Source organism: Schistocerca americana, chromosome 2, assembly GCF_021461395.2.
Source record: "Schistocerca americana isolate TAMUIC-IGC-003095 chromosome 2, iqSchAmer2.1, whole genome shotgun sequence".
NCBI classification, from domain to species: domain Eukaryota; kingdom Metazoa; phylum Arthropoda; class Insecta; order Orthoptera; family Acrididae; genus Schistocerca; species Schistocerca americana.
The window spans coordinates 744,590,920-744,614,504 of NC_060120.1; the positions used below are offsets into that span (position 1 = coordinate 744,590,920).

Genomic DNA, 23,585 nt, shown 5'->3' on the forward strand with positions numbered 1-23,585 from the left:
TTGGTCGTCGGGTGTTCTGCCGGGCATCAGCGTCGTACGTGCACGATATTTCGGCAGCGTAGCTCACAACCTTCATCAGATGTAGTGAGGAACTTTGTTACATGTCTTCCTGAAGCCAAACGCGCACGGCGTCAAGCTGGGCGCCGGTGTCTACCGCTTTCTGGATCTCATGGACGAAAAGAGCACGGCGAGTTTCCCAAGGTGTTTGTTCAGGAAATCCAGTTTGAGTTTTATAGAGGAGATTTTAATTCTCCAAAAATGTCATAATCCGTGAACGTAAAACATCATCTATGATCTTACAACAATTTTCGTGAATTATGTTGAGTTATAATTCTGAGCTTCTGTCTCGCGATCGTTCTCGAAAACGGAGATGTGTGGTTATTTCTAGTCTCTAGGTACTTTTCCTTGCTCCAGCGACTTACGATAAACTACAGCTAGAAGGGGAGGAATTTCTTTCGCGTGATTCCGGAAAGCTTTCCCTTTGATTCATGTGCGTCTACGTTGTCTTTCGCGAGCGAGCAAAGTGTTTTGAGCACGGGAATGCTAGGCAGTAGCGCAACGAGGCCAGAAAGGTTTCCCGGACTTGGCGGGTGGAAGCGGCGTCACGCAACGCCGGGCCGGAAGCACGCCGCGCGCGCAGCTGCCGCCGCCGCCGCCGCCGCCGCCGCCGCCTTGCAGAGCTGCCGACGTGGAAATCCCTGCTGCCCACGTACGTCGCAGCTCCTTGTTTTCGTAGTAAGGTCACACGTGTTTACCGACGTCACTGAATTACGAGAGACGAACAAACATCAGTGCCAAGTCCCTCACCACACGCTGTGTTTAAATTTCTTGGTGGGACTCAGCAGTAAGCGCCCATTGGTCCGAAATATCGGAGGTATCGGTTTGCGTCTGCGCAGGAGCGTGCGCACTGCGCAGATTTAGCGCGCGCGGGCTGTACAACCGTACGCTGTGGCAACGCAGCCGTCTGCTAGCGGTTCAGTTTTCGTCAGAAGTTGTTTTCAAAATATGTATCCTCTTCAGTTTTCACTTTTGATAATTAATGGAACAATTCGTACCAGCTTTGTATGGAGATGGGTTAACACACGTACACTAATAGCTATTAAAACTGCAACATCATGAAATAAAGTAAATAGAAGAAATTGTACTTTTCGTAGGTGTACAGTATACTAAAAGGAATATGTGTTTAAATTTTATTTGGCGATGTCCCAGGAGGAATGATCAGTATTCAGGGACATGACAGGAACGATCATTTGGAACGCAAAACTTCGGAGATAGAACACAATTATTGCAAATTGTTATTCCCTCTCTGTATTATATAATACATTGTCAGATTCAGATACGTAAAACAGTTTGTAAAACACATGTAATATTTACTAAGTATCAATTAACAGATCCATCTCTAAGCACTATAGTATGTGTGTCCACCCCGGTAGCTGAGTAGTCAGCGCGACAGAATGTCAATCCTCAGGACCCGAATTCTATTCCCGGATGGGTCGAAGATTTTCTCCGCTCAGGGATTGGGTGTTGTGTTGTCCTAATCATCATCATTTCATCCCCATCTACGCGCAAGTCGCCGAAGTAGCGTCAGATCGAAATACTTGCACCCGGCGAACGGTCTACCCGACGGGAGGCCCTAGTCACACGACATTTATTTATTTATCGTATACGTCACATAAAAGTTGTTGTGCAGTTCACAATAAATGTTCGAATGTCCCATCTTCAACTAATACATTTGTGCAATCCTGGGAGAACATGTTGTGTTGCTTGTCAGAGTGTCTTCCCACATTCCCTAGTGAGCGCAGCAGCATCCATGACACGACCATGTTTTCACCTTTCGTTTGTACGCCTCAGACTTCATACAACACCATAAACAAAAATATGATGTAAGGTCGTCCGATCTTGGTGACCAGGTAACTGTAACACCACGGCAAATCTAGCGATTAGGGTAAGTGCAGTTGAGAAGATACTTCATCCGTCTGGTAAAATGTGGAGGGGCTCCGTCATTGGAAGTACTCTGCAGTGCACGTGGCCAAAGGAACGTCCTCGGGGTGTTCGAGAAACAAATTTTCCAAAAAAATGCAAATAATTCTGTCCTGTCATTCGCTCTTCTAAAATGACTGGACCTGTCATTCCGTTAACGATCATGCCTCTCCAAACAATGATCGAGAAACTAACTTTTAAACTGGTTTCCACTGTAGTGGGTGGATTTCCCGACCAGCGACGATTATTATGTGTGGTGTTGATTTCATTCGGTGGGGACGTGGTTTCACCCGTGAATAGTATTAATGGAAGCAAGTAACGATTCTCATTTAACCAGTGACACAATTCAAATCGTATGGCATTGTCGCCAATATGAACACGCTGTATGCGAAATGGGTAAAAGTTTTCCGCTTGTAATGTTCGTCATGCACATTTCTGGGACCTCAATTTCTATACAAAGTTGCTATGCGCTGGTAGTGGGACTATGCTGCAACATTTCAACAATGTGTTGCTTTTCCTGCAAGGTTGTTGAACTAAAAGTTCAGAAGAAAAATTATAGCATGCAAGAATACCTGTTTCGTGCAAAGTGCTGAATACTCTGGTAAACACTCTACAATCAGGAATTAGACGTTATCGGAAGGCGCGGACGGTATTCTTATACAGCAGCAGGAGCACACCATCACAGAAGCCGTAAAAGTACACCATATCTGCATATTCTTCATTAGTGTACATGTGTAGCACTTTAGCTAGCGCACGTGCAAACACGGTCAACCGATGCTTCTTTCTGATACACTCTAAATTCCTTGCTCTACTTGTCTCGGGTGCTATTGACAAGGGATTTCAGATCGATTCCGTATTTATGGATTTCCGGAAGGCTTTTGACACTGTACTACACAAGCGGCTCGTAGTGAAATTGCGTGCTTATGGACTATCGTCTCAGTTATGTGACTGGATTCGTGATTTCCTGTCAGAGAAGTCACAGTTCGTGGTAATTGACGGAAAGTCATAGAGTAAAACAAAAGTGATTTCTGGCGTTCCCCAAGGTAGTGTTATAGGCCCTTTGCTGTTCCTTCTCTATATAAACGATTTAGGAGACAACTCAGTAGCCGTCTTCGGTTGTTTGCAGATGACGCTGTCGTTTATCGACTAATAAAGTCATCAGAAGATCAAAACAAACTGCAAAACGATTTAGAAGAAATATCGGAATGGTGCGAAAATTGGCTCTTGACCCTAAATAACGCAAAGTGTGAGGCCATCCACATGAGTGCTAAAGGGAACTCGTTAAACTTTGGTTACACGATAAATCAGTCTAATCTAAAAGCCGTAAATTCAACTAAATACCTACGTATTACAATTACGAACAACTTAAATTGGAAGGAACACACAGAAAATGTTGTGGGGAAGGCTAACCAAAGACTACGTTTTATTGACAGGACACTTAGAAAATGTAACTGACCTACTAAGGAGACTGCCTACACTACGCTTGTCCGTCCTCTTTTAGAATACTGCTGCGCGGTGTGGTATCCTTACCAGATAGGACTGACGGAGTACATCGAAAAAGTTCCAAGAAAGCCAGCACGATTTGTATTATCGCGAAATATGGGGGCGAGTGTCACAGAAATGATACAGGATTTGGGCTGGAAATCATTAAAAGGAGGGCGTTTTTCGTTGCGACGGAATCTTCTCACGAAATTCCAATCACCAACTTTCTCCTCCGAATGCGAAAATATTTTGTTGATACCGACCTACATAAGGAGGAGCGATCACTACGATAAAATAAGGGAAATCAGAGCTCGTACGGAAAGATGTAGGTGTGTGTGTTCTTTCCGTGCGCTATACGAGATTGGAATAATAGAGAATTGTGAAGGTGGTTCGATGAACCCTCTGCCAGGCACTTAAATGTGATTTGCAGAGTATCCATGTAGATGTAGATGTACTTCAGTCAGTCAGAACACATCACGAACAGCTGCGTGCTCAACGAGCTGGTTTACATTAAGGCGACAGAAGTCATGGGATATTAATATACACACATTCAGATGGCTGTAGTGTCGCCTACACAAGGCATAAAAGGGCAGTGCATTGGCGGTTCTGTCATTTGTCCTCAGTTGATTGATGTGAAAAGGTTTCCTTCGTGATCTTGGCTCCATGACGGGAATTAACAGACTCTGAACGCGGAATGTTACTTGGAGCTAGACGGACATTCCATTTCGTAAAATGTTAGGGAATTGAGTATTCCGAGATCCACAGTGTCAAGAGTGTGACGAGAATACGAAATCTCAGGCATTACCTTTCACCACGGGCAACGCCCTGGCTGACGGCTTTCACTTAACGACCAAGAAGCCGGGTTTGCATAGTTATATATCAGTGATAACATACAAGCAACACTACGTGAAATAGCCGCAAACGTCAATGTGGTACATACGATGAAAGTATCCGTAAGGACACTGCGCCGAAACTTAGCGTTAATGGGCCATGGCAGTAAACGACCGACGCGAGTGCCTTTGCTAATAGCAAAACATCGCCTCAAGCGCTTCTCCTGGGCTCGTGGCCATCGGGTGGACCCTAGGCTACTGGAAAACTGTGGTCTGCTCAGACGAGTTAAGATTTCAGCTGGTAAGAGCTGATGGTAGGGTTCGAGTGTGGCGCAGATCCCACGGAGACGTGGACCCAAGTTGTCAACAAAGGAATGTGCAAGCTGATGTTGACTCTATAACGGTGTGGGCTGTGTTTACATGGAATGGACTGGGTCCTCGATTATGTTCGGGAACTTGGAGACCATTTGCAGCCATTCATCTACTTCATGTTCCCAAACAACGATGGAATGTTTATGGATGATAATGTACCATGTCACTATGCCACAATTGTTCTCGATTAGTTTGAAGAACATTCTGGACAATTTGAGCGGATGATATGGTCATCCAGATCGCCCTACACGAATCCCATAGAATATTTACGGGGCCTAATTGAGAAGTCAGTCAGTACACAAAATCCTACACCGGCAACGTTTCCACAATTATGGACAACTGTAGAAACGGCATGTCTCACTATTTCTGCAGGGGACTTTCAACGATTTTTAGAGTCCGTACCACGTCGATTTGCTGCACTAAACCTGGCAAAAGGAGGCCCAACACTATATTAGCAGGTATCCCATGACTCTCGTCACCTCAGTGTAATAGCAGACAAACATTGCCCGCAAAGAGATTGAAAGCAACTGTGCAGGTTGGGCTAGAATAAAACATCAAAGAGGTTGGGTGGGTAAGACACGTACGTTCGCGTCACTAGCAAAAAAATAAATTTATATTAAATGTGTTCTACCCGCCAGCTTAGCAGAGAGCGCTAATGCGCTGCTTCCTGGGCTCGGGTAGGCGCGCTGGCCCCGGTTCAAATCCACCCTTCGGATTACGGACATCGGCCGGTGTGCTGGCCTGCCTGGATGTGGTTTTTAGGCGGTTTTACACATCCCACTAGGTGAATACTGGGCTGGTCTCCACGTTCCGCCTCAGTTACACGACTCGCAGACATCTGAACACGTTTGCACTATTCCGTGGATTACACTAGACGCAGACAGCTGGGGTACACTAATTCCGTCACGGGGGGTACAGGGTGGTGGCAGGAAGGACATCTGACCACCCTTTAAAACTAACCTTGCTAAATCCAGTCCTAACCGTGCCGACCCTGCTAAACCACAGGACGAGGCACCAGCAAAATAAGAAGAAGAGGAAGAAGAAGATTAAATGTGTTCTATGTAGGAAACCATTCGGGCTAGCCCATGTCTTTATGAAGTTATTTTGCTTTAAATGCTCGTTCCTGTCTTATCCCTGAATATGGACTATTACTCCTAGGATACCTTGTGTACAAGGTGCGAAATGCAGTACACAGAGCTTCCACCTCTAGCAGCAGCAACTACACTAACCCACCTGGGCACAGAGTCCAGCAAGAGTGGATGACAGATGCCAGTACGTCAATCCATGCTACCTCGATTCTGTCTGAGTCCATTAATCGTAGTGGCGTGGCAGTCTCTCGGCATCTCATGATCAGAGGCTTTCAGTGGGTAAGAGGTCTTGGGAACGTGCTGGTCGAGGAGGTGGTCCATCAACCTGTGTGTGGGGTGGATCGAGACGGCACGGGCAACACTCTGTCTTGCATTATCTTGTTGAAAGACAATGCCACAGAGACCTCGAAGATAGGGAATAGCCCCCGGCCTTGACACGTCAGAAATGTAACGGCTCCCGTCCAAATTGGGGGCTATGCGAACGGAGCTGATACCCATTGAATCCCCCACCATCACGCAGTTGGCAACATTAATTCTTCTCAGAGTTACCACGCACGGATACTCCATGGCGATGCTGTACTCAGACGTGGGGCTCGGAAAAAAAATGACGCTACGCCTCTCCTCTCCTCTCCTCTCCTCTCCTCTCTCTGTCTGTGTGTGTGTGTGTGTGTGTGTGTGTGTGTGTGCGCGCGCGCGCGTCCAGTGTTGTTCTTGAGCTGAGGTGACCAGCTCTTCCGTATTTGCCGCGATATCGCATATTACAGCAATATTTTTTTAATCCTTCTGACTCCCGTATATTTCGCCAGTAATAGTTGTAAATATTAATCCCGCGAAATACTACCGATAGTTCATTTGTGATGACCGGCAACTCTCGAGAAGCTTTCGTATAATAATCGCTCCTACTGTCGCCATTTAGCGTATTTTCTGTTCGTATTTCTATGGAAAGAAGTCGGTTTGCTTCAGGGGATTGCAAGGAGTGTGGAAAGAATGACAGCCTACGCTCCTAGAGTGGTTTTGAGAGAGGGGTGCTCACTTATTTCTCGGCCACGGTTGCGCGCACCTCGTACCATCCAGCAGCTGTGGTACAAATAAACACGGAAGTAACAAGGGCTCGCGAAAGATGATTATAGAGACGTTCACGTTTATACGTGCCCACTAAGTCATAAAACATAATGTAAGCAACATATTCAGAATGCTAAAGTGTAACACTCATTTCTGAATGACTCTTATTAACGCTTTTGCATACTAAAAACTTTTCTCGGTTTGTGGAGTTACTCCAAATATAATACTATATGACATAACAGAGTAAAAGTAAGCGAAATATACCATTTTTTTTAATATCTCTAGTGTCACCCATTCCAAGAAAAAGCAATGTAATTGTACGCTTGAAATTTATTGCCACCAAATCTCCCATAAACCTTAAAATCGTGGTCAGATTATGGTTATTTCCTTTAAAACGATAATCAAATGTTGTTCGCCCTACGTTGAGCGCACCCCCCTCCCGACCCCGCCCCCCCCCCCCCCCCCCCCAAGCGCTCTCTCTCTCTCTCTCTCTCTCTCTCTCTCTCTCTCTCTCTGGGAAAAATAATATTCCATTGAGGGAACTTTTGAGGAGGAAAGGGAAAGGTTGGCGAAATTTTTGGGAAAGAAAATTTCGGCTCCTAGAAACTGGGGAAGTATTTTATATGCCTAGCCTTACTGCTTATGCGATCTGATATTTTAGTTCAGACAGCCCATAATTAATTTTCTGGATATTCATTAGATCATTCAGATCAATCGGTACACCCTCCCTTTGTGGGAGACGTTAGGCTCACCGCTGTGATGCCCGCCCCCGGTAGCTGAGTGGTCAGCGCGGCGGACTGTCAATCCTAAGGGCCCAGGTTCGATTCCCGTCTGGGTCGGAGATTTTCTCCGCTCAGGAACTGGGTGTTGTGTTGTCCTAATCAGCATCATTTCATCCCCATCGACGCGCAAGTCGCCGAAGTGGCATCAAATCGAGAGACTTGCACCAGGCGAGCGGTCTACCTGACGGGAGGCCCTCGTCACATGACATTCTGGAGGTGTAAGTAAACAACACAGGCACGAACTTTGCGTGTTGACTGTAGCGTAGTAAACAGTTGTGAAGAGAGAGAGATAGGTGGTGCGCTAATGGGAAATCAATAGAATTTGAAAAAAGTATGTAGAAAGCAAATGCGGCGCCTCTAGAGCAGGTTTTTTTTATTTTTCTGGTCCTGCTATTGTTTTTAAGTACAAATAAAAATACTTTGTGTTTACATTTTTTTATTTGTTCGATAATTTTAAGGCCCCGAACACAATTTCACCTCTTCAAGCTGCCAACACTGATAATAAATAATAGTTTAAAGTAATAGTTAGGTTTAAGATATTTGGGGAAAAGTTGCCATAGAGGAATTATTTGAGATTTTTTTTCTCGGTCCCGGGTTCGAACCTCGAAACTGCTTGAATTTTGAATAATAACCATTAGAATGGTGGCCTATGACTTCTGGCATAAGAAGCCGCCATCGTTCTGCCAACGGCGTTGTCAAAGAGGACGGAGAAGCAGACAGAGGTTCAGGGCACTTTCTTGCCCTTGGAGTGGGAAACTGCCCCTAAAAAGCGGAAGAATCAGCAATGACCAACGGCATGTAAATGCAGAAGGCAATGGAAACCACTGCATTAACGACACAGAATGTGTATCCGCAGGACATGTGGCCTGTAATTGGAAAGTGTCATGATGACCTCTCCATTGCCGAAAGATTCCAGGCCAGTCCCCCATTTGGATCTCTGAGAGGAGACTGCCAATGGGATGTGACTATGAGAAAAATACTGAATAACCAACAAAAGGATTACGGTCTACGACTCGGGACGCGGAATGTCAGAAGTCCGAACGTGGTAGGGAAGCTAGAAAATTTGGAAATGGAAATACAGAGGCTCAATCTAGATAGAGTGGAACCAATGAGATGAAATGGAAAGAAAACGTTATGGTAAGTTGAGCAGAGGGTAGTATCAATAGCAGCAGGAATGATATAAGGATTCGTTATGAATAGGAAGGTAGAGCAAAGAGTGAGTCACTATGAATAATTCAATGATAGGGTTGTTCTCATCAGAATCGGCAGCAAATACACACCAGCAACAATATTTCAAGTATACATGCCGACGATACAAGCAGAAGATGAAGAGATAGAGAAAGTATGTGAGGATATTCAACGTGTAATTGAGTAAGTAAAGAAAGAGGAAGAGGGGGAGGGGGGATTGGAATGTGATTGTAGGGGGAAGGAGTAGAAGAAAGGGTTACGGGAGAATATGGGTTTGATATTAGCAATGAGAGAGGGGGAAAAACTGAGTTCTGCAATAAATTTGTCAGTAAAAGTGAATACTCCCTTGAAGAATCACAAGAGGAGTGGGGATACTTGGAAAAGGATGGGTGATACGGGAAGAATTGAGTTCGATTATACCATTCAGTTAGATTGCATCATGGTCAGACAAAGATTTCGAAATCAGATAGTGGACTGTGAGGCGTACCCAGGAGCAGATATAGACTCAGACCACAATGTGGTAGTGATGAAGAGTAGGCTGAAGTTTAAGAGACTAGTGAGGAAGAATCAGTGCGTGAAGAAGTGGGATACGGAAGTACTAAGGAATGAAGAGATACGCTTGATGTTTTCTGAGGCCATAGATACTGCCATTATGAACACCCCAGTAGGTAGTTCAGTTCAAGAGAAATGGACATCTGTAAAAACGGCAAGCACAGAAGCTGGAAAGAAAAAAATAGGTACAAGGTACGTAACTGCGAAAATACCATGGATACCAGAAGAAATACTTCTCTTGATGGACTAAAATGTTCAGGGAAATTCAGAAATATACCGAAACGGGAAACTAAAGCGCAATGGCTACAAGAAAAATGTGAAGAAATGAAACAAAATTATTGTCTGAAGGACTGACTTAGCATACAGAAAAGTCAATACAACCTTCGGTGAGTTTAAAAACAAGGACGCTAACAGAAGAGTGCAATGGGAATCCTCTGCTAAATGAAGAGGAGAGAGGGGATAGGTGGAAAGTGTACACTGACGGCCTCTACGAGGGGACGACTTGTCTGATAATGTGATAGATGAAGAAACAGGAGTTGACAGGGAAGGCAAAGGTGGGTCCCTACCAGAATTGAAAAGATCATATACGGCAGAAGTTTTAGATAACATTCATCGGAATTTCTATAATCATTGGAGGACGTGGCAACACAATGACTGTTCACGTTGGTGTGAGCCTCGTGATATACCATCAGACTTTCGGAAAAACAGCATCCACGCAGTCCCGAAGATGACAAGAGCCGACAAGTAGGCGAATTATCGCACAATCACCTTAACAGCTCAAGAATCCAACATGCTGACAAGAATAACATACAGAAGTATGGAAAAGAAAATTGAAGATCTGTTGGATGACAACGAGTTTACCTTTAGGAAAGGTAAAGACACCAGAGAGGCACTGCTAACGTTGCGCTCGATAATGGAGGCAAGACTGAAGAAAAATCAAGACAGGTTCCAGGATCTGTCGACCTGGAAAAAGCGTTCGACAATATAAAATGGTGCAAGATATTCCAAACTCTGAGAAAGAAAAGGGCTAAGCAATACAGAAAGAATGATATACAATATATGCAAGAACCGAGAGAGAACACTAAGAATGTGACAGTGCCACTAAAGCAGAGTTATTAAACACGATTTTCCGAAACTCCTTCACCAAAGAAGACGAAATAAATATTCCGAATTCCAGTCAAGAGCAACTGCCAAGATGAGAAACATAGAAGTAGATATACTCTGCGTAACAAAGCAGCTTAAATCACTTAATAAAGGCAAGACCTCTGGTCCAGATTGTATACCAGTCAGGTTCCTCTCAGAGTATGCTGATAAAATAGCTCCATATTTAGCAATTATATACAACCACTCGCTCACAGAAAGATCCGTACCTAAAGACTAGAAAATTGCCCAAGTCACACCAATACCCAAAAAGGGAAGTAGGCGTAATCCGCTGAATTACAGGCCTATATCACTAACGTCGATTTGCAGTACTGTATTCGAACACGTACTGTATTCGAACATTATGAAGTACCTCGAAGAAAACGATTTATTGACATATAATCAGCACGGATTCAGAAAATATCGCTCTTGTGAAACACAACCAGCTCTTTATACTCGTGCAGTAATGAGTGCTATCGACAGGGGATGTCAAATTGATTCCATATTTTTAGATTTCCAGAAGGCTTTCGACACAGTTCCTCACAAGCGTCTTCTAACCAAACTGCGTGCCTACGGAGTATCGCCTCATTTGTGCGACTGGGTTCGTGATTTCCTGCCAGAAAGATCACAGTTCGTAGTAATAGACGGAAAGTCACGGAGTAAAACGAAGTAATATCCGGCGTTCCCCAACGAAGTGTTATAGGCCCGCTATTGTTCCTGATCTATGTTAACGACATAGGAGACAATTTGAATGTTGTTGTTGTGGTCTTCAGTCCTGAGACTGGTTTGATGCAGCTCTCCATGCTACTCTATCCTGTGCAAGCTTCATCATCTCCCAGTACCTACTGCAGCCTACATCCTGCTGAATCTGCTTAGTGTATTCATCTCTTGGTCTACCCCTACGATTTTTACCCTCCACGCTGCCCTCCAATACTAAATTGGTGATCCCTCGATGTCTCAGAATATGTCCCACTAACCGATCCCTTCTTCTAGTCAGGTTGTGCCACAAGCTCCTCTCCTCCCCAATCCTATTCAATACCTCCTCATTAGTTATGTGATAAACCCATCTAATCTTCAGCATTCTTCTGTAGCACCACATTTCAAAAGCTTCTATTCTCTTCTTGTCAAAGCTATATATCGTCCACGTTTCATTTCCATACATGGCTACACTCCAAACAAATACTTTCAGAAACGACTTCCTGACATTTAAATCTATACTCGATGTTAACAAATTTTTCTTCTTCAGAAACGCTTTCCTTTCCATTGCCAGTCTACATTTTATATCCTCTCTACTTCGACCATCATCAGTTATTTTGCTCCCCAAATAGCAAAACTCCTTTACTACTTTAAGTGTCTCATTTCCTAATCTAATTCCTTCAGCATCACCCGACTTAATTCGACTACATTCCATTATCCTCGTTTTGCTTTTGTTGATGTTCATCTTATACCCTCCTTTCAAAACACTGTCCATTCCGTTCAACTGCTCTTCCAAGTCCTTTGCTGTCTCTGCCAGAATTACAATGCCATCGGTGAACCTCAAAGTTTTTATTTCTTCTCCGTGGATTTTAATACCTACTCCGAACTTTTCTTTTGTTTCCTTTATTGCTTGCTCAATATACAGATTGAATAACATCGGGGATAGGCTACAACCCTGTCTCACTCCCTTCCCAACCACTGCTTCACTCTTATAACTGCCACTGGTTTCTGTACAAATTGTAAATAGCCTTTCGCTCTCTGTATTTTACCCCTGCTACCTTCATAATTTGAAAGAGAGTATTGCAATCAATACTGTCAAAAGCTTTCTCTAAGTCTACAAATGCTAGAAATGTAGGTTTGTCTTTCCTTAATCTTTCTTCTAAGATAAGTCGTAGGGTCAGTATTGCCTCACGTGTTCCAATATTTCTACGGAATCCAAACTGCTCTTCCCCAAGGTCGGCTTCTACTAGCTTTTCCATTTATCAGTAAAGAATTCGCGTTAGTATTTTGCAGCTGTGACTTTTTAAACTGATAGTTCGGTAATTTTCACATCTGTCAACACCTGCTTTCTTTGGGATTGGAATTATTATATTCTTCTTGAAGTCTGAGGGTATTTCGCCTGTCTCGTACATCTTGCTCACCAGATGGTAGAGTTTTGTCAGGACTGGCTCTCCCAAGATCTCTCTAATTTTCCTGTAGGCAGTATCTATCTTACTCCTAGTGAGAAGCCTCTGCATCCTTACATGTGTCCTCTATCCATCCCTGCTTAGCCATTTTGCACTTCCTGTCGATATCATTTTTGAGACGTTTGTATTCCTTTTTGCCTGCTTCATTTACTGCATTTTTATATTTGAATAGCCGTCTTAAATTGTTTGCAGATGATGCTGTCATTTACCGTCTTGTAAAGTCATCAGATGATCAAAACGACTTGCAAAATGATTTAGATAAGATATCTGTATGGTGCGAAAATGGAAATTGACCCTGAATAAAGAAAAGTGTGAAGTTATTGTGTACTAAAAGAAATCAGCTAAATTTTGATTGTGCGATAAGTCACACAAATCTGAGGGCTGTAAATTCAACTACATACTTAGGGATTACAATAACAAATAACCTAAATTGGAACGATTACATAGATAATATTGTGGGCAGAGCAAACTAAAGACTGCGATTCATTGTCTGAACACTTAGAAGGTGCAACAGGTCTATCAAAGAGACTGCTTACTCTACGCTTGTCCGCCCTATTCTGGAGTACTGCTGTGCGGTGTGGATTCCGCATCAGGTGGAACTGACGGATGACATCGAAAAAGTACAAAGGAGGGCAACTCGTTTTGTATTATTGCGAAATAGGGGAGATAGTGTCACAGAAATGATACGTGAACTGGAGTGGCAGTCATTAAAACAAAGGCGATTTTCGTTGCGACGCGATCTTCTCATGAAATTTCAATCACAAGTTTTCTCCTCCGATTGCGAAAACATTCAGCTCGCACCCACCTACATTGGGGGAAATGATCATCACGATAAAATAAGAGAAATCAGGGCTCGCACAGAAAAATGTTAGTGCTCGTTTTTCCCACGTGCTGTTAAGAGAGTGGAACGGTAGAGAGACAGCATGAAGGTGGTTCATTGAACCCTATGCCAGACACTTTATTGTGAATAGCAGAGTAATCACGTAGATGTAGATGTGGAAGACCAAGAACGAAGTGCTCGGATTAAAAAGGATGTAACACAGGGCCGTAATCTTTCGCGCCTACTGTTCAATCTACACATCTGAAAAGCAATAACGGAAATAAAAGGAAGGTTCAAGGAGTGGGATTAAAATTCAACGTGAAAAACATTCGCTGATGACATTGCTACGACGTAGAACCTCAGGATGTGTTGAATGGAAGCAGTCTGAGTACGGCATACGGATTGAGGGTAAATCTCAGAAAGACGAAAGTAACGAGAACAGCTAGAAACTTAACCTCAGAACTGGGGATCGTGAGGTAGACGAAGTTAAGGAACTTTGCTACCCAGGCAGCAAAATAACCCACGATAGACGGAGCAAGAACAACATAAAAATCAGACTAGTACTGGCACTCCTGGCCAAGAGAAGTCTGCCACCGTCAAACACAAGCGTTCATTTGAGGAAGAAATTTTTGGGAATGTTATGTTGGAGCACGGCGTTGTATGGTAGTGAGACGTGGACTGTGGGGAAAGCGGAAAAGAAGAGAATCGAAGCCTTCCTCGATGTGGTCCTACAGAATTATTTCGAAAACTGGATGGACTGATAAGGTAAGAAATTAGGTGATTCTCTGCAAAATCGGCTAGGAAAGGAATTTGTGGGAAATGCTGACAAGAAGAAGGGACAAGATGATATGACGCCTGTTAAGACACCAGGGAATAACTTCCATGGAAGCAGAGGAAGCTGTAGAGAGAGAAACTGTAGAGGAAGACAGAAACTGGAATACATTCAGCAAGTTATTGGGGCTTTGGTGTACAAGTGCTGCTCTGAGATGAAAAGGTTGACACAAGAGATGAATTCGTGGCAGGCCGCATCAAACCGGTTAGAAAACTGATGACTCAAAGATACATTTCGAAAGCTGTGTCTGGGAACACTGCACCTCACAGCGAGCTAGGGATTTCATGGGACCCGAGCGCCAGCGAACGCAGATACAGCGACGTGATTTTAGTTGATAGTCACAGGTGTCGCGCGTCAGCCCCATTGTCGGAATATAGGGGGATTTTGGCGACGGCCGATTTAGCGCGAGGCGGTTTGTCTCAGTGTCTGCAGAATGAATCGCAGGGAAACACGACGTGCAGTCACGAATGTAGGCATCCACATTAATATTTGCCGATTCACATCAGTTGTGTACGAAATGAGACAACATTCCATGGCGACCGGACTGAATCAGAAAATCAATGGCTAACTTGAGTGGATTTTGTGGAATCGTTTGAATGCTAATGTCCTGTGAATGAACAGCAGACATCCTACGGATGTTTTCTATCAATTTAAAGGATAATAAATACCGTGTCCTCTATGCACTGTTCTGATTTCAAGAGACCTTTATCATTATGTTTTGTGTGTTGCTGACGTAGTTATAAAGAGAAGTGGGAATAGGCGTTTGACAGGGCACGTGTCACTTAGGTACATAGTTAAGAACTTTATTAATCCATCATACGTGTACCTTGGGAGTGAAGTTACCCGCCAAATGCTGTCTAGATCAAAGAATCAGATGTCAACCAATACAACAACGAATGAAAGACGCCAGTTTCCCAGAACCAACGTTAATCTGAAACCAACGTGGGGCATTTACAATAATTCAAATGCAATCCTGCAGCTGGAACACTCAATTCCTTTGATACCATAGGCGTCAGTAAGAAGAAGAAGGGGGGGGGGCTGTGAAGCAAGACGACTGCGGATGCCTCCCCGCCTCCTCCCTCCCTCCCGCCCCCATCCACCACCACCATCACTTGGAAATCTGGAATACAGTCTAGAAGCGCTTTCCCGAAATTTCGCGAAACCTCTCATGTAGCAAGCTGTAGCGTTATGTGACTTATCGTTGTCAGACAATAAGTCAATTACCACCTCTTAGAAAGTGTAACACCAGGTACTCGATTATGGGGCGCGAGCTTCATTCGTTTGAGAGTCTGCGAGGTACCGCTGAAGGCGGAAAATAAGCCGCTCTTGTATACCGTGCCTACTTCCTTTATTGGCTTATTCGAAGTATTGTCAAGATGGCTACGAAGCGTATCCTAAATGTAGTGAAATGGAATTCCCCGTCGCACTCTTCTTGACGTAGTCAATAATGGCTTACCGCAGCGATTTCTGGAGTATTGTTAGGTTTCATAGAACGCCCCGTGCGGTACTGTGTGCAGTGTGGTATGACTCACCTCCGCTTTGTCGTTTTCGTCACAGATGGGTAACTACCTCAATTCATAGTCCTGGAAGGAAGTGTAGCCTCCGCAAGCAAGCTTGATGAGTTACTTTAGCGTGTTACGTTTATTCAACAAAAAGGGAACGTTTCTACCAGGTCCAGACATTGACTCGAAATGAGGCTAATCACGTTGACTTCAATATGCTAAAGCCGGAAACAGTGGTCATTCATATTTTTCAGGGCTGGCTTAGCCTGGCAGGAATAAACGACCGATGATTGAAAGTAGAAACTACTCAGAAGAAATGCAATATACTCTAACAGTGTAACTTGGTAAAGCTAAGTGCTTCCTGACTCAAGGCAGCTTAAAATGTCCGTATCTGTGGAGGAAGAAGGGGGGGGGGGGGGGGGGAAGGGGCGACGCAAACCTGGGTATCGGCCCTGGGCGCCAATTTCAGGAGGCGCCAAATTAAAAAAAAAAAAAAAAAAAAAAAAACCTTGTTTCACAAAGCACTTCGCATACCGCGCATGTTGCTCTGTCAATTGTTCTCATATGATTTTGAAAGGCTTCCCTGTTGGTTTTTCAACATTTTTGAACACATTCTAAATTGATTTCTGAACGAATCATAAGTTGGTTGATTGAATGCGTGCATGGAGTACGCCTACGTGATGCCTCAGCCAAGGAAACTCTCCTCGCATCTGGAAATAGAAAAAACTTTCACGCTGACAAAATACGGACTACCAGAATGGGAATAAACTACTTACTGGAATAACAGGTTTGAAAGATATTAATCTTCTCGGTGAAAATGAAATTTTAACAGATAATTTTGCCAGATCGCTACACTACTAAGAGCCACTTGTAGAGTCCCTAATTAGCAGCCGCCTTAAGTTCTGTTCTCGGAATTGCGCGGAAAACGCATTGTTCGAACACTTAATGATGCCTAACCGGAGAAAAACACGGGATAACTTAACTGGTGAGTCTGGCAGTATTAGTAAAGTTACCCGTAGAACAAGTTTTGACAGTGGTAGGAATATTTGCAGAATTAGTTATGACAAGATTGTTTGTTACAACAAGGGAGGAGAAGAAACGGGGACGTCACACAAAATATATAGAAGAATATGACGATTCCAAAATTCTATAAAAATTTCGTATTACTGCTTTCCGATCTCATGCTTGAGAAACTGGAGCGTGTGAATGAAAAGTGAAACTGTACCGTAACATAAAACATTTTGCTTGTAGTCGGCCTAATAGGCGTTTGCTGATGGTACTTAGGGAATTACATTCTGTAGTGTTATCTATGTAAATGAGGTAGATAAAAATAACAATTTATGCCAAACAGTCTCGCTTATTTGGTGTGCGTTACAATTGCTGCAACATTAGAAAGGCCTGTTTCGTTTCATCTCGCAGACGGTGACAAAATAGACGTAATCAAACAGAGAAACCATACCAGTCTTAGGTACTATTCGAAATTAATAGCTTTTTCAGTATTAGACAACGACGCTTTGATTTTTCATGTGTCAAAACGCTTGACGAACTTTGATGAGAAACCAGATTCTTTCGCAGAAAGGAAAGCACATCGTGTAAAGCTATAACAAGATTAGAAAGGAAAAAAATGCTGGGACATAAGGATTGAGGAAATGTGTACTGTCTTGCTTGTCTCTTGCTTTTACTCGTTTTATGTTTCCTATATTTAATTTTGTGTCACACAAAAGAGTAAGTTATTAGCTAATAGACAATAAAAAGTGGTTTTTGTATATTTATTTTAAGGAGGGGGAGCGGAGGATGTCAAACTGGCTGACTGGGAGCAGAAGAGGCACCACAGAACATTTTAATTTCCAATGTCCTGAATATAGGTTTGATGGCTTCCATTACAAAATATACATGTTTGAATTCCACAGAGCGAAATATAGTGAGCTACGATAGAAGAATGCTGTGTGAAGAGGCGTGGCACTGCACTTTGGCACACTTAAGACCAAACAACTTACCTTAAATTTCCTCGAACATAAATGTTTTGTATACCAAGCTCTTCAGAAAGACGTGCGCTACAAAATGAACATATTTTTGAAAAATAATTTAAAAAAAAATATTTGACGTCGTTTCTCTAACGCTCGAGAGAGGGGGGGGGGGGGGGGGGGGGGGGGGGGGGACACTATCAAGTTTTTGCCTCGGTTCGGAAATATTGTAGATCGGGGCTGCACTGTGGTATGACTTCTGATCAGTGAGATCACTAATCCTTATAAATCTGTCAATCACCGGCATTGTTGATGATCATAGTTTTCCTGATATGAAACAGCCTCTATCAATTGCTCTTTGCTTGCAACTACATGCACAATTGAACGATCCTTCAGTACACTACGAAGAGTAGACATGTGACTTTGTTCTACATTGAGTGAAGAAAGATTTTGTGAGTTGCATATTCTGAATTTTCACAGAAGAGGAGTGACTGAAAAACCTGATTCAACCAACCATCATTGACAAACGTGGGCAACATCCTCAGCGATTGTCATTCGCCTTCAAAGGGGAACAAGTATATTATTACATTTTGTGTAGTTTCGTATCACATGTTGTTCTTCATGGTTGTTCTTTACTTTACTAGCTCTTGTTAAGAAAAAAATAATTTTATTATTGAGAACTGTAATTTTCGTGACTGTGAATAGTTGTAGTTCCTGTAAGCAGAGTAATAGATAAGTGTATATAATTTTTAAAATTCGTTCCCTGCATTTTCACTTTGGAGGAAGATTAGTCTAAGACTCCTCGAGACTGCTAATTTTTGTTTATAACCAACAATATGCTCATTGCTGATTTTTTTTTCATACTTCACAACTGTCACATTCATTCCCAATGTAACATTAAAGGCAGCAGCATGTAAATAAAAATATCCTTTATAAATTTTTCTGCTTGGTTTCCTAACTTACTAATCATTTTGTTGGATATATGTCAGATTTAATAGCAAATATTGAAAGGATAACCATCACTTTTCTGGGAGATAAAAATAAATGGCAGTTTTAGTCTAGCCGCCGCCTATCCTCCCCCCCCCCCCCCCCCCCCCCCCCCTACCCCGCAAAAAAAAAAAAAAAAAAAAAAAAAAAAAAAAAAAAAAAAAAAAAAAAAAAAAATAAATTTCTGCTGACGCCGATGTTTGTTACCGAGTGCAATTTTTGTAGTTATTAGATGAAATTAGTAGAAATTAACGTCTCAAGGTGGCTAGTATAAGTACATGAGGACATACTATATTAGAAATGGCTTTTGCTTTGGCTGCCCAACTCGGTGTGTCCATCACAGTTGTCGCGGTTTGCTCTTGTCTCTCCACGTTCCTCGTACCTCAATGTTATTGTCCGATCGAAATTACTTGATAGTTGACATTTCACGTGCTGTAGTTGGTTTCCTCCAATCAGAGTGCTCAACGTCTCGCATGATCCGTTCGCCGTTGCCAAACTACAACAATGATGTCCGTTCATTTCCAATTCCTTGTCCATCTTTGTTTCTTGATGTGTTTGGATCGCGAATCCTGGATGTACCCCTTATATTTCGTATTTCATCAGACACACACACACACACACACGCACACACACAAAACGATGCTAAAGAAATACATTTAATACACAGCTCTAACCGAACACTACTGGATCCTTCCTCAGAAGACGCGATTCAGCATCACCTATACAATTATAATCACAGAGATCGGTTTACATTGGATAAGCTTTGCACGACATTTCGTGAAGTCGAATTTTGAAGACTGCAATTAACTTTTGCAACTATATTACCATCATTAGTGCCACGTAATGACATAGTGTGGTGGTTAGTGTATAAACCTAACGTGTGGGAGGTCGTAGGTTTGAATCTCGTCAAATGCAGCAAAATTTATTTTTCTAAATCTTATCAAGACTATCTTTTTTTTCAGTTAATTGGTTTACAAGAATTTTCGTGTTTCTAATACTTCGCTGCATCATTTTCGACATTGCAATGACCTTTTAATTTGCTCCTTTTTTCTGGCTGTCATTCTTTCTTCGTTTGGACTCTGCTTATGTCGCCTGTAATCTGCAACCTAGAGACAACCAGGACTGCTCATCGGTTGGTAATGCGGCATCCCACGTAGTCAGTGTGAGGACAGTTTCAGGTAACCAGTGACAGCGAGAAATTGGTTTGCTTTTACCGCTGAATCTGAAATTTTGCTGCGTAAGACGCCCATGCCAACAAACATATCACAAAATTTTTCTGGGTGGAGTTTACCCGTATATGTTAACCTTAAACGCCGTGAACAAAGCGGCGGTGATTATAGTTCTGCCGCAGAGAGTTGATAGCCGTTTTCTCGGGTACATTGCACATCACGAGGTTGTGGTTTGGTTTGTACATAAGATTAAATTCAGGGCTAGAAAATGTGTCTTCTGACGCAGTTGGATCATTAATCACTTACAATCAGCCGTTGTCAGAGCATCTCCGATTTGCGTCATACTCCGTGGCGGCCGCATCCAACACTGTTCCGTATTATACATTTGTGGAGTGGACCTTCACGTTCGTGTGTGTCCTATAATCGAGCGGTAGCGGGCAGCAGATGTGGCAACACGGTAGCTGTAAGTGACATAAGTCAACCATCAAGTAATTTTAATCGGACAATAGTCTATACTTGTATCATCAGACATGGGAGAGTACGGCCAGTGTAATCTTCTGTTGGGCGCGCTGTTCTTCGCAACAAGATCGAGTGCGGTGTATAAACTGAAAATATCGTTAAAGGAAGACAAAGATAACTTTAAAGCACAACAGAAAGGACAATAGGGGACTATACCCAACTCATTCGTTTGTCTCGTCGTCTCTCGCCTCTTTGGGACAGTGGTAATGTATCAGGAATTTTACCGCAATCAGAGTTAAAAATTTCAATGTTCATTAAACAGATTAGCTTCTGACACATTTTGCAACTATATTCTGCTACTCATTTCTTTACTATGCAGGTATTACATCTTTTCCTCTTGCTCAGTTCCGTTTTTCTCTATTTCTGCCTCAGTCTTTTGGTGTTTCTTCAAATGCCCACCAATAATGCTGTAGACTCAGTGAATTCCTGAGGTGCCCAAACTTCTTTGAACCAAGAGAGGTAGAACTAATGAACGACACAATTGTTTCAGGAATCCGTTTCATCTGACACAATTCTCATTGTTGCCACAATAAATTACTTGAGCATCAATTCCACTCATTGACCACTGCGAAAAGTATAACCATAGCCCAGTGGTGAACATTTCGCGCAACATTGTATGAAGTGGTCAACTTACCGTAGTGTCGACCCCATCTTTGGTATTATTTTAAAGTGTCACAATGGATGGCTTCTGTTTATCTCCATTTGTTACAAAGTGTGATACAATCTACAGTTGGTTTCACTCTATTCCCTCAAGGGCTGCTGGAACAGCCTCTTCAACATATTGAATGAGGCCCCCAGGCATACACATTGAGTGCACCTGGTATCCTTTCCTGTTTCATGCCACCACTTCCCTAAAGGGTATCATCATTCGTTGTATGTTTGCCGATTAATAGGCTCTACCCCTTTGTATTTGCCTCCTCTTGGCATCAGACGAAACAGGTTTCCCCAAAACAGGTGAAGTGAGTCCCACTGGCTCAGTTTCAGTGAAAGACAGTACCTCGTACTTGTTCATTAGGGGGATCAGTACAACACCCCGAGTCCTTCCTGGTCCCCATCCACCCAGTACAGTATGCCTAGATTAATGAAAGATCTTGTACTTGGTAATGGCTACCACAATTGTTTGCTAAAGTTGAAAGTGTGATAAACAAAGTGCTGCAGGTCAGCCCCGGCTGGTATCTTACGCAACTGTAGCACAACACTCCTCCTCAACGTAAAGCTGACAGATTAAAATGTCTGCACAATAAAGAAACACCATCACTATCATGGCTGCTGTAGTTCTTCTTGTAATGACGCTAGTCAGGGAAAAAGAAAATGCTGATACTCTTAAATGGTAAACACTATGTAGCCTTCAACTTGGATGCATTAGCAGGGGGATCTTTCCTGCAGTTCTGCAGCCAGCCTCCGGCTACAGTATGTCAAGCAGCACACTGTACTGTTGGAAACTTGTGTGTGTTTACATGTCATGAAGTTCACAAATTTCACTTAGAAAAAGAAAAGTATAAACAACAAATGGACAGCTATATTAAGGCTTCATTTTATTTCTGCAGTTTATAGTTTCAACAAACTGTCTCCTTAAAACTGATTAATGTAAGCCCATTATGGGGGTACAGTCAGTGAGAAATAATTTTATAGCTTTCATGCCAGTTCTGAACCAGAATAAAAAAAAGGAGAGTTGACACAAACAGTACTATAGTAATCAAAGCAAGTCTGGGTGCAGTAGCAGAGTTATCATTAGACTGTTCATTGTACTTCTCAATAGGCTATGTGCAAACATACAAACTGATTGTGGCTTGCTGCAGTTGTTAAATTTATAGGGCCTAGTGGACACACATTCCACCCACTCAAGTCATAAAAGCTCTACTTGTAGAAGGCATAATGGTTGAGTATCTCAACCTGCTAGTTTTATCTGTAGACTGCATATCAACATCACTATTCAGCTGAAGTTCAGATACCCCATTTGCATGTTTTTATTTGATTCGGATAGAGACAATAGTGGTTTGCGATGCTAGTTAAACAGGTGGCTTGTAATAAGTGGCTTGTAAAATGTAAGGCATTTTATTTAGTGCAGTTCTGATGACTATTGTTTTCCTTTGCAGTACCGCCTGACAATCGCTGCTACCTGGATTCTGGAGGCTCAGGGGAGACTTTCTTTGTCAGTGAAGACGCACCTGTGGGCTCTCTCATTGGTGAGTGGTGGTGATAATAATAATAATAATAATAATCTCACAACAAGAAGTGATAGAGCAATTAGATGAAAAGAAGCAGAAATTACAAGCATTGGCCAAACGACTTAGAAGATACAATAAAAGTGAAAACAGAAGGAAACAAAACCAAACTTTCAACACAAACCAAAAGAAATTTTACCAGACAATAGATAACACACACATTAAAATAGACAATCCACCAAACATAACAGACATGGAACACTTCTGGAGCAACATATGGTCAAACCCGGTACAACATAACAGGCACGCACGGTGGATACAAGCAGAAACAGATACATACAAGATGATACCACAAATGCCTGAAGTGATAATTTTGCAACATGAAGTCACCCAAGCAATTAATTCTACTCACAATTGGAAAGCCCCTGGAAAAGATAAAATAGCAAATTTCTGGCTAAAGAAATTCACCTCAACACATTCACATCTAACTAAATTACTTAACAGTTACATTGCAGACCCATACACATTCCCTGATACACTTACACATGGAATAACTTATCTGAAACCTAAAGATCAAGCAGACACAGCAAACCCAGCTAAATATCGCCCCATAACATGCCTACCAACAATATACAAAATATTAACTTCAGTCATTACACAGAAATTAATGACACATACAACACAGAACAAAATTATAAATGAAGAACAAAAAGGCTGTTGCAAAGGAGCACGAGGATGTAAAGAGCAACTGATAATAGATGCAGAGGTGACATATCAAACTAAACAAAGGTCGCTACACTATGCATATATTGATTAACAAAAAGCTTTTGATAGTGTACCCCACTCATGGTTACTACAAATATTGGAAATATACAAAGTAGATCCTAAATTGATACAGTTCCTAAACATAGTAATGAAAAATTGGAAAGCCACACTTCATATCCAAACAAATTCAAATAATATCACATCACATCCAATACAGATTAAGC

At 42.4% G+C, this 23,585-nt stretch overlaps 1 protein-coding gene across 1 annotated transcript in view; it reads left to right on the forward strand.

Moving 5' to 3' along the window:
• The window catches only part of LOC124595271 (fat-like cadherin-related tumor suppressor homolog), a 328,958-nt gene that overhangs the window by 215,387 nt on the left and 89,986 nt on the right, over nucleotides 1–23,585 (forward strand). The window contains exon 3 of the mRNA XM_047133946.1: nucleotides 22,528–22,617. Within this exon, the coding sequence (XP_046989902.1) occupies nucleotides 22,528–22,617 (90 nt within the window). The remainder of the gene's footprint in view (nucleotides 1–22,527; nucleotides 22,618–23,585) is intronic.